General features: G+C 40.2%; 2 protein-coding genes across 3 annotated transcripts in view; one reads left to right on the top strand and one right to left on the bottom strand.

Annotated features, from left to right (window-relative positions):
- UPP2 (uridine phosphorylase 2) overlaps positions 1–12,954 on the bottom strand; it is a 454,968-nt gene that overhangs the window by 178,673 nt on the left and 263,341 nt on the right. The gene's annotated exons all lie outside the window — the stretch shown is intronic.
- CCDC148 (coiled-coil domain containing 148) overlaps positions 1–12,954 on the top strand; it is a 262,434-nt gene that overhangs the window by 68,169 nt on the left and 181,311 nt on the right. For both annotated transcript variants that reach the window (XM_082395298.1, XM_082395299.1), the window contains exon 2: positions 12,686–12,748. In XM_082395298.1, the coding sequence (XP_082251424.1) occupies positions 12,686–12,748 (63 nt within the window). The remainder of the gene's footprint in view (positions 1–12,685; positions 12,749–12,954) is intronic.

Here is a 12,954-nt window from a genome sequence, read left to right on the forward strand (position 1 = left end):
GCTATTTTCACATTTTGAAGCCTTTTGGGACTTCTGTATATCAATTTAAATAGGTACAATATTTTAAGATTATAGTGAAACAGGAGAGAAGGAGGAAGGGCACAACTTTTAAAAGAATGACATAGCCATAGGACATGACAAAAACTGGTTAGAACCAACTAGGTCCAATATGGCAGAAGATTTGACTTCCAGTGGACCTTGAGCCTCATTATATGCTCATTGTAATACATTAGCATAAGCTAAGTCACAGACCCACCAGTGCCATGACAGTTCCCAGGTGACCATCAAAGATCAAAAAGTGGGCAGTGGCCCAATTCCTAGAAATCTCCACCCCTTCTCCAAAATAGTTGAAATAATCCTCCTGCTCATTAGCCTATGAAATTACCCAGCCCATAAAAACTAACCAAGCCATACTTCAGGGCCTCTCACCTTCTGAGATGGCCCACACTCTGTAGAGTGTTTTTCTCTCTAAATAAAGCCACTTCTTACCTATCACTTTGTCTCTCACTGAATTCCTTCTGTGATGAGACATCAAGAACCTGAGCTTCATTAAGTCCTGAGACCAGGTGTGTGATCTCAATTAAAAGACCATGGGTTCAAGTCCCAATCTGGGTTTTGGCTGAGTTTGAGTCCCAATCTGAGTTGCACGGTTTCAATAGCTTTCTAAAATTTTAACAGTTTAGAAGTTTTTCCAATTCAGAAGATCCAAGCATCTAGCTCTACAAATATGTTCTCCTGATAATCTAACTTTAGAAATGAAGAAAACTCTTACCTCTCTTGTTTATAGTAGACCCTGCAGGCAGAGATCCAGGAGACTGCCATGGTAAGAACTTACCTTCTGCTGGCTTTCTCTAACTCTGTATCCAAAAATCACTTTTGGAGTGCCAAAAGAACCCCATCTTGGCCATTTCAGGGAGGGATTTCCTTTTGTTACTGAACTCAGGTCTGGCTGCTCGCCCCTTGAAGCCAATACTTGAGAGGCAAATATTGGTAAAAAGGAAAGTTTGCTTTATTCAGGAGGTCAGCAACTGGGGGAGAAGGCAGACTTATGTCCAAAGACCAACTCCCCACTGTTGATTAGTGGGCAAGAGCTTTTAAAGGTGAGTTTCAGGGGTGTATAGGTAGAGGGAAGGGGCTACACGCAGAACAGCACAGTCAGCTCCGACAGTCATCTTGAAATTAGTCATGCAGTGGTCTGATCAGTATCATCTTGATTGTTTTAATTACAGTTAATCTTCAGTCACAGGATCAATTTGTTCCCATTTCCTTGAGGCCAGTTCTCACAATTGAGGCCGCTTATGTCATGGCTTATGTCTGGTCATCATGTAGTTAAATTCTTCCACTGGGTGGGGGTTTCAGTATCTACAAAACAGCTCAAAGGATATGGCTCAGAATATTATCTATAGCCCTTGAAGAGGATGTCAAATGTCCTTGACTTTGTTTAATGACTAAGCTATTATTATTTTGTCCTGTTTCATTGCTTTCCTTTGCTTCTGCATTTTCTCATTTGTCTGATTAAATTTATTCTTTGGCTACAGTTTTCTGCAGACAAGAGGCAGGTAGAGGACATGGGGGAGGGGGGTATTCTGTCATGGGAAGGCCCCATAGGGTCTTGCTCCATTTCACTTTAATTCCCAACTAAGTATTAATAAGTACTTGCAAGCATGCATAAACCCAGCTGGAATCCCCACAGGTAGCTGTCCTCAAGGGAGCTACTTCACCTTTGAGGAACAATTTCCCATGATCAATTTGGGAGCCTAAGTTATTTATTTTATTTTTATGTATTTATTTTTTTTATAAGCAAGGCATCCTGAGTACATTCATTTTTATTTTTTTCTAAGACACACTTTCTGGATATGTAGGAGCCAAAGTTCTGTTACAGTTCTTTTTTTTTTTTTCTTTGTAACGTCTTTATTGGAGTATAATTGCTTTACAATGGTGTGTTAGTTTCTGCTGTATAACACAGTGAATCAGCTATACATATACATATATCCCCATATCCCCTCCCTCTTGTGTCTCCCTCCCCCTCTCCCTATCCCACCCCTCTAGGTTGTCACAAACCACCAAGCTGATCTCCCTGTGCTATGCGGCTGCTATCCACTAGCTATCTATTTTACATTTGGTAGTGTATATATGTCCATGCCACTCTCTCACTTCGTCCCAGGTTACCTTTCCCCCTCCCCATGTCCACAAGTCCATTCTCTATATCTGTGTCTTTATTCCTGTCCTGCCCCTAGGTTCTTCAGAAACATTTTCTTTTTAGATTCCATATATATGTTAGCATACAGTATTTGGTTTTCTCTTTCTGACTTCACTCTGTATGACAGACTCTAGGTCCATCCACCTCACTACAAATAACTCAATTTCGTTTCTTTTTATGGCTGAGTAATATGGGGAGCCTAATTTAGATATGAGCTATCATCTGAACGACTTTCTGAGGACAGTGTGGTGGATTGAATGTGTGCTTCTTCTGAGTCTAGCTCTCCAAGGAGTTGCCCTTGCATCTATTCATTTTATGTGTCTCTGCTTCTACCTCCAACAGTCTAAAACTGCTGTAGGTCCTCAGAGCACTGATGACCATTCTTTGTCTCATGTGTCCCTGGAAGAGCAGTATTTACTTAATAGTTAGAGTGGGGCTCCTCTGTAAGACCACTGTACATCATGAGGATTAATCTTCAGACATTTCTGCTAGTTCTCAATCACCTGAGAACACCTTGTGGCTGGAAGGAGCAAATGTGCCTTGTTCTTTGGAGATGAATAATTCAGTCTCTCATTTCACTAACAATATTTTGTTCAGATCAAATGTCAATCTTTTTTTTTTTTTTTCAATTTAAGCCAAATTTAACAAACCCAGCCACCCGTGCTTTCCTGGGCCTCCTACCCAGATCACCCTAGGTGTCTGCTCAGAAATGCAACAGTACCACCTAAGACTCCAAGTCTTTCGTAAAAACAGCTGAAATACAATTTTTATAATCATCATTTAAAAGCAATGAGATCTGGATATCAGGGGTACTCACTGGAACACCTGAGGAGTACTGAGAAGCTGGTGGGGCTCAGTGGATCCATGTTGGTATCAAGTCTTCATTCGGCATAGACTCCAAGTGTCCTCTGGCATTTTTTTCTGATACCCTGCCAACTACACCATGCATATGTCAATGAAAAAATTAATTAATAGTCAATCTAGATATAACATCATATTCCTTGCCTCAACACCTTGTCTCCCGATTTATTGGCCTGTCATGCAGCGAGGAGAGTGAGCTTAGACTCCATAACAAGTTGTCAGGAGACCTTCAAGATGGCGGAGGAGTAAGACGTGGAGATCACCTTCCTCCCCACAAATACATCAGAAATACATCTACATGTGGAACAACTCCTACAGAACACCTACTGAATGCTGGCAGAAGACCTCAGACCTCCCAAAAGGAAAGAAACTCCCCACGTACCTGGGTAGGGCAAAAGAAGAAAGGAAAAACAGAGACAAAAGAATAGGGACAGGACCTGCATCTCTGGGATGGAGCTGTGAAGGAGGAAAGGTTTCCACACACTAGGAAGCTCCTTCACTGGCAGAGATGGGGGGTGGAAGGGGGGTGGGGGGAAGCTTCGGAGCCACGGAGGAGAGCACAGCAACAAGGGTGCAGAGGGCAAAGCAGAGAGATTCCCACACAGACGACTGGTGCCAACCAGCACTCACCAGCCTGAGAGGCTTGTCTGCTCGTCCCCCGGGACGGGTAGGGGCTGGGAGCTGAGGCTCGGGCTTCGGAGGTCAGATCCCAGGGAGAGGACTGGGGTTGGCTGCGTGAACACAGCCTGAAGGGGGCTAGTGCGCCACAGCTAGCCAGGAGGGAGTCTGGGAAAAAGTCTGGAACTGCCTAAGAGGCAAGAGACTTTTTCTTGCCTCTTTGTTTCAAGGTGTGCGAGGAGAGGGGATTCAGAGCGCCACCTAAACGAACTCCAGAGACGGGCGTGAGCCGCAGCTATCAGCGAGGACACCAGAGACGGGCATGAGATACTAAGGGTGCTGCTGCAGTGACCAAGAAGCCTGTGTGCAAGCACAGGTCACTATCCACACCTCCCCTCCTGGGAGCCTGTGCAGCCTGCCACTGCCAGGGTCCCGTGATCCAGGGACAACTTCCCCGGGAGAACACATGGTGCACCTCAGCCTGATGCAATGTCATGCCGGCCTCTGTCGTCACAGGATCGCCCCGCATTCCATACCCCTCCCTCCCCCTGGCCTGAGTGAGCCAAAGCCCACTAATCAGCTGTGACTTTAACCCCATCCTGCCTGGGCAGGAATAGACACCCTCAGGCGACCTACACGCAGAGGCAGAGCCAATCCAAAGCTGAACCCAAGGAGCTGTGTGAAAAAAGAAGAGAAAGGGAAATCTCTCCCAGCAGCCTCAGGAGCAGCGGATTAAATCTCCACAATCAACTTGATGTACCCTGCATCTGTGGAATACTTGAATAGACAACCAATCATCCCAAAATTGAGGTGGTGGACTTTGGGAGCAACTGTAGACTTGGGGTTTGCTGTATGTGACTGACTGGTTTCTGCTTTTATGTTTATCTTAGTCTAGTGTTTAGAGTTTATTATCATTGGTAGATTTTTTATTGATTTAGTTGCTCTCTTCCCTTTTTTTTATATATATAAATGTATATATTTTTTTCCTTTTTCTCTTTTTGTGAGTGTGTATGTGTATGCTTCCTTGGGTGATTTTGTCTGTATAGCTTTGCTTTTGCCATTTATCCTAGCGTTCTGTCTGTCCGTTTTTTTTCGTTTGTTTGTTTTTTAGTATAGTTTTTAGCCCTTGTTATCATTGGTGCATTTGTTTTTTGTTTTGGCTTCTCTCTTCTTTCTTTTTTTTTATTTTTAATTTATTTTATTTTAAATAATTTTCTTATTTTTTATTTTAATAACTTTATTTCTTTTTAAGTTTTTTCTTTCTTTCTTTCTTTTATTCTCCCTTTTCTTCTGAGCCATGTGGCTGACAGTATCTTGGTGCTCTGGCTGGGTGTCAGGCCTGTGCCTCTGAGGTGGGAGAGCCGAGTTCAGGACATTGGTCCACCAGAGACCTCCTGGCTCCACGTAATATCAAACAGTGAAAGCCCTCCCAAGATCTCTATCTCAACGCTAAGACCCAGCTCCACTCAATGACCAGCAAGCTCTAGTGCTGGACATCCCATGCCAAACAACTAGCAAGACAGGAACACAACCCCACCCATTAGCAGAGAGGCTACCCAAAATGATAATAAGGTCACAGACACCCCAAAACACACCATCAGACACGGTCCTGCCCACCAGAAAGACAAGATCCAGCCTCATCCACCAGAACACAGGCACTAGTCCCCTCCATCAGGAAGCATACACAACCCACTGAACCAACCTTAGTCACTGGGGGCAGACACCAAAAACAACGGGAACTACAAACCTGCAGCCTGCTAAAAGTAGACCCTAAACACAGTAAGTTAAGCAAAATGAGAAGACAGAGAAACACACAGCAGATGAAAGAGCAAGGTAAAAACCCACCAGACCAAATAAATGAAGAGGAAATAAGCAGTCTACCTGAAAAAGAATTCAGAGTAATGATAGTAAAATAATCCAAAATCTTGGAAATAGAATGGAGAAAATACAAGAAATGTTTAACAAGGACCTAGAAGAACTAAAGAGCAAACAAACAATGATGAACAACAAAATTAAATTAAAAATTCTCTAGAAGGAATCAGTAGCAGAATAACTGAGGCAGAAGAACGGATAAGTGACCAGGAAAATAAAATAGTGGAAATAACTCCTGCAGAGCAGAATAAAGAAAAAAAAATGAAAACAATTGAGGACAGTCTTGGAGACCTCTGGGACAACATTAAATGCACCAACATTCGAATTATAGGGGTCCCAGAAGAAGAAGAGAAAAAGAAAGGGACTGAGAAAATATTTGAAGAGATTATAGTTGAAAACTTCCCTAATATGGGAAAGGAAATAGTCCATCAAGTCCAGGAAGCGCAGAGAGTCCCATACAGGATAAATCCAAGGAGAAACACGCCAAGACACATATTAATCAAACTATCAACAATTAAATACAAAGGAAAAATATTAAAAGCAGCAAGGGAAAAACAACAAATAACATACAAGGTAATTCCCGTAAGATTAACAGCTGATATTTCAGCAGAAACTCTGCAAGCCAGAAGGGAGTGGCAGGACATATTTAAAGTGATGAAAGGGAAAAACCTACAACCAAGATTACCCAGCAAGGATCTCATTCAGATTTGATGGAGAAATTAAAACCTTTACAGACAAGCAAAAGCTAAGAGAATTCACCACCAAACCAGCTCTACAACAAATGCTAAAGGAACTTCTCTAGGCAGGAAACACAAGAGAAGGAAAAGACCTACAAAAACCCAAAACAATTAAGAAAATGGTAATAGGAACATACATATCTATAATTACCTTAAATGTAAATGGATTAAATGCTCCAAACAAAAGACATAGACCAACTGAATGGATACAAAAACAAGACCCGTATAGATGCTGTCTATAAGCAACCCACTTCAGACCTAGGGACACATACAGACTGAAAGTGAGGGGATGGAAAAAGATATTCCATGTAAATGGAAATCAAAAGAAAGCTGGAGTAGCAATTCTCATATCAGACAAGATAGACTTTAAAATAAAGACTATTGCAAGAGACAAAGAAGGACACTACATAATGATCAAGGGATCAATCCAAGAAGAAGATATAACAATTGTAAATATTTATGTACCCAACATAGGAGCACCTCAATATATAAGGCAAATGCTAACAGCCATAAAAGGGGAAATCAACAGTAACACAATCATAGTAGGGGACTTTAACACCCCACTTTCACCAATGGACAGATCATCCAAAATGAAAATAAATAAGGAAACACAAGCTTTAAATGATACATTAAACAAGATGGACTTAATTGATATTTATAGGACATTCCATTGGAAAACAGCAGAGTACACTTTCTTCTCAAGTGCTCATGGAATATTCTCCAGTATAGGTCATATCGTGGGTCACAAATCAAGCCTTTGTAAATTTAAGAAAATTGAAATCATATCAAGTATCTTTTCCGACCACAATGCTATGAGACTAGATATCAATTACAGGAAAAGATCTGTAAAAAATACACACACATGGAGGCTAAACAATACACTACTTAATAACGAAATGATCACTGAAGAAATCAAAAAATACCTAGAAACAAATGACAATGAAAACACGACGACCCAAAACCTATGGGATGCAGCAAAAGCAGTTCTAAGAGGGAAGTTTATAGCAATACAGTCCTACCTCAAGAAAAAAGAAACATCTCAAATAAAGAACCTAACCTTACAGCTAAAGCAATTAGGGAAAGAAGAACCAAAAAAAACAAACAAACCCCAAAGTTAGCAGAATGAAATAAATCATAAAGATCAGATCAGAAATAAATGAAAAAGAAATGAAGGACACAATAGCAAAGATCAATAAAACTAAAAGCTTCTTCTTTGAGAAGATAAAGAAAATTGATAAACCATTAGCCAGACTCATCAAAAAAAAAAGGGAGAAGACTCAAATCAATAGAATTAGAAATGAAAAAGGAGAAGTAACAACTGACACTGCAGAAATACAAAGGATCATGAGCGATTACTACAAGCAACTATATGAGAATGAAATGGACAACCTGGAAGAAATGGACAAATTCTTAGAAAAGCACAACCTTCTGAGACTGAACCAGGAAGAAATAGAAAATATAAACAAACCAATCACAAGCACTGAAACTTAGACTGTGATTAAAAATCTTCCAACAAACAAAGCCCAGGACCAGATGGCTTCACAGGAGAATTCTATCAAACATTTAGAGAAGAGCTAACACTTATCCTTCTCAAACTCTTCCAAAATATAGCAGAGGGAGGAACACTCCCCAACTCATTCTACGAGGCCACCATCACCCTGATACCAAAACCAGACAAAGATGTCACAAAGAAAGAAAACTACAGGCCAATATCACTGATGAACATAGATGCAAAAGTCCTCAACAAAATGCTAACAAACAGTCCAACAGCACATTAAAAGGATCACACACCATGATCAAGTGGTGTGTATCCCAGGAATGCAAGGATTCTTCAATATACTCAAGTCAGTCAATGTGATACACCATATTAACAAATTGAAGGATAAAAACCATACGATAATCTCAATAGTTGCAGAAAAAGCTTTTGACAAAATTCAACACCCATTTATGATAAAAACCCTGCAGAAAGTAGGCATAGAGGGAACTTACCTCAACATAATAAAGGCCATATATGACAAACCCACAGCCAACACTGTTCTCAATGGTGAACAACTGAAAGCATTTACTCTAAGATCAGGAACAAGACAAGGTTGTCCACTCTCACCACTATTATTCAACATAGTTTTGGGAGCTTTAGTCACAGCAATCAGAGAAGAAAAAGAAATAAAAGGAATCCAAATTGGAAAAGAAGAAGTAAAGCTGTCATTGTTTGCAGATGACATGATACTATACATAGAGAATCCTAAAGATGCTACCAGAAAATTACTAGAGCTAATCAATGAATTTGGTAAAGTTGCAGGATCCAAAATTAATGCATAGAAATCTCTTGCATTCCTATACACTAATGATGAAAAATCTGAAAGAGAAATTAAGGAAACACTCCCATTTACCACTGCAACAAAAAGAATAAAATACCTAGGACTAAACCTACCTAAGGAGACAAAAGACCTGTATGCAGAAAACTATAAGACACTGATGAAAGAAATTAAAGATGATTCAAACAGATGGAGAGATGTACCATGCTCTTGGTTTGGAAGAATGAACACTGTGAAAATAACTATACTACCCAAAGCAATCTACAGATTCAGTGCAATCCCTATCAAACTACCAATGGCATTTTTCATAGAACTAGAACAAAAAACTTTACAATTTGTATGGAAACGCAAAAGACCCCGAATAGCCAAAGCAATCTTGAGAAACAAAAATGGAGCTGGAGGAATCAGACTCCTGGACTTCAGACTATACTACAAAGCTACAGTAATCAAGACAGTATGGTGCTGGCACAAAAACAGAAATATGGATCAGTGGAATAGGATAGGAAGCCCAGAGATAAACCCACTCACATATGGTCACCTTAATTTTGATAAAGGAGGCAAGAATATACAATGGAGAAAAGACAGCCTCTTCAATAAGTGGTGCTGGGAAAACTGGACAGCTACATGTAAAAGAATGAAATTAGAACACTCCCTTACACCATACACAAAAATAAACTCAAAATGGATTAATGACCTAAATGTAAGGCCAGACACTATAAAACTCTTAGAGGAAAACATAGGCAGAACACTCTATGACATAAATCACAGCAAGATCCTTTTTGATCCACCTCCTAGAGAAATGGAAATAAAAGCAAAAATAAACAAATGTGACCTAATGAAACTTAGAAGGTTTTGCACAGTGAAGGAAACCATAAACAAGAGGAAAAGACAGCCCTCAGAATGGGAGAATATATTTGCAAATGAAGCAACTGACCAAGGATTAATCTCCAAAATATACAAGCAGGTCATGCAGCTCAATATCAAAAAAACAAACAATGCAATCCAAAAATGAGCAGAAGATCTAAATAGACATTTCTCCAAAGAAGATATACAGATTGCCAACAAACACATGAAAGGATGCTCAACATCACTAATCATTAGAGAAATGCAAATCAAAAGTACAATGAGGTATCACCTCACACCATTGAGAATGGCCATCATCAGAAAATCTACAAACAATAAATGCCGGAGAGGGTGTGGAGAAAAGGGAACCCTCTTGCACTGTTGGTGGGAGTGTAAATTGATACAGCCACTATGGAGAACAGTATGGAGGTTCCTTAAGAAAATAAAAATAGAACTAACATATGACCCAGCAATCCCACTACTGGGCATATACCCTGAGAAAAGTATACTTCAAAAAGAGTCATGTACCACAATGTTCATTGCAGCTCTATTTACAATAGCCAGGACATGGAAGCAACCTAAGTGTCCATTGACAGATGAATGGATAAAGAAGATGTGGCACATATATACAATTAAATATTACTCAGCCATAAAAGGAAACGAAATTGAGTTATTTGTAGTGAAGTGGATGGACCTAGAGTCTGTCATACAGAGTGAAGTAAGTCAGAAAGAGAAAACCAAATACCATATACTAACACATATATATGGAATAAAAAAAAAATGGTTTTGAGGAACCTAGGGGCAGGACAGGAGTAAAGACGCAAACGTAGAGAATGGACTTGGCGACTCGGGGAGGTGGAAGGGTAAACTGGGACGAAGTGAGAGAGTGGTTTGGACGTATATACACTATGAAATATAAAATCGATAGCTAGTGGGAAGCAGCCGCATAGCACAGGGAGATCAGCTCGGTGCTTTGTGACCACCTAGAGGGGTGAGATAGGGAAGGTGGGAAGGAGACGCAAGAGGGAGGAGATATGGGGATATATGTATATGTAGAGCTGATTCACTTTGTTATAAAGCCGAAACTAACGCACCATTGTAAAGCAATTATACTCCAATAAATATGTTTAAAAAATTCGTCAATCTAGAAATAAATAGACAACTTTATTTGAGCCATCCTGAAGATTATTACCTGGAGACACTCTTTCAGAAAGCTCTGAGAGCTGTTCCACTGGTTAGAGGTCAAAGCACAGTTATATAAGTTTCTGAGACAAAGAGTTATAAGTCAAATGACAGATTACACAATCCAGATCTGTGCTTACAAAGCTAATAGTGGGTCATCATAACCCATTAAAAGATTAAGGAGAAAGGTGATCTCCTGAGGAGGTCTGGTTAATGCAGACGCACAATACACTCTAAAGGGGAGGGAAGAGGCCCAAGCAGGCAGATGAAAATTTTGTTTAAATTTTTTTTGTCTTGCCCTCAGAAATTTTATTTCTTCAAGGTCATAGTTAAGTTTGTACCATATAGTGATGGGGAAGAAGAATTTTCCTCTACCGTTCTAGGTTCTTCTGGTTGTTCTAAGAATTAAATTGACATGAGACAGATTAACAGGGGAAAATCACACAAAAGTTTAATAGCTTGTATACATGGGCGAGACCCAGGAAAACTGAGTAAGTCGCCAAAATGACCAAAGCCCTCACCTTAAATGCCAGAGGGAACTGCAAGTGGGAAGGCCTTGAAGCAGAATGAACTTGGTATGTTTGAGAAATAGAAACACCAGTGTGGTTGGAATGTGTGAATGAGATGAGGGTAGAGAGATGATCAAAGGCAAGATCACCCAGGGCCTTATAGGCCATTTAAAGAAGTTTGGATACTATCTTAAAGGGTATGGGTACCACTGAAGGGATTCAACAAGGTCAGATTAGAGTTTTTAAGAGGTTACTTGGGCTGCTGTGTGGAGAATGCACTGTAAGGGTACAAAGTAGAATGCCTCTGTCATCCAGGCCGGAGGTGATGGGGGCTTGAGGCAGTGCAGGTGGACAGATTAGATGTGCAAAATCTTCCAGAATGAAAAAGAATCTTAATGCATAGGATATGGGTATGAGTAGAAAGCAGATGGTATGAGGATTGTCAATATTATCAAAGGGTTAAAACAAGAATTCCTTGACAGAGACCCTATAGAAATTACACACTGAGGTTTATCCCTATATTCCTAAAGCTGGTGAGCAATCTCCATGATTCTTGGTAACTTGGCAGAGTTTCTGAAAATCATGGACTTGTGCGACTTTTTCTTCCATTTAAGAAGATTTAGGTTACTGCAAAGGCCACTAGACACGATCAGTTCAACTTAGCAGATATGGAACAAAAATGTATGAAAAATGTGTACTGTTATTTAAAGAACCACTTGACTAGTATCTTGCCCTGGGGGTGCCATAAAAAGATGTCAGTTCAGTTTGGTGCTGCTGCAGGTTGGGTTCTTAGGAAGGAGATGCTGAGGCAGTTTGGGGTGCTAGATATTTATCAGGGATCCATACCTGTGAAAGGAAGAAGGGAGAAGCAAGATTGGGCAAATGAAAAAGTCAGTTTCAATGCAGGTCCAACAAAGTGTGGGTCAACCCCGAAGGGAGCTCTGGAGCAAATATTGCCCACCAGAGTGACCTGCATTAAGCCCAAACTGCTGGGTCTTTACATCCTTGCCTCACTCTCTCATTGGGTATAGGCTACCCCAGGAATGGTGTGCCTTTGGGTGAGGCTGTTCTCTGCAGCTGAGTCCAACCCTGAAGCTGGTGACAGGTAAGCATCAAGTGCTTTCTAGAAGTGGATGGCACATCCCCATGTCCACCACAAGTACTGTATTGCTGAAGAGGAGTAGTAAGTAATTTGGCTAGCTGCTTTATTCTTTAATTTAGGTATTTCTTTCCTCTCGAGAACTCAAGATAAAACATACACAATTTTTTAATCACAAAATATTTACCAGTCACTGGGACAATCCAAGAGAGGGTAAATAAGAGATAAGAGATTGGTTGGAGAAACCAAGATCAGAAAAGCACAAGGAGAAAAAACTAATGGAAGGAGGCTTCTAGGAGCAAAGAGAAACAAATTTTAATAAAATACATGGAGTTATGGCATCCGGTCCTGGACCTTATTTCAAAAATCACTACAATGAACATATCTTTAAAACAGTTTTTTAAATTACATTGTAAAATGTTATTAGCTCTCTTTTGTTTCCTTGACAGATATGGAAAACATGGATAAAAGAGACCGACCATTCATGACAGTTCAGAAAAATGATACCTCAGGTATTTTTTCTACTTCTAAGCCTGTTTTATGATTTATGGTGGATTTTGGGTGATATAAAATTGGAATGTTGATTTTCAAAAGTTTAATAATGGAAGGTTCATTTTTTGGTCACATTGAAGATTTCTCCAGTTCCCTTACAATAGTCAGGCCAACCATTCTTTCCTGTGCTTGTCCTTAAATCGTTTGGAAGCTTCTTGCAGTCATG

This window comes from Balaenoptera borealis, assembly GCF_965194805.1.
Source record: "Balaenoptera borealis genome assembly, chromosome: 6".
Classification (NCBI taxonomy): Eukaryota; Metazoa; Chordata; class Mammalia; order Artiodactyla; family Balaenopteridae; genus Balaenoptera; species Balaenoptera borealis.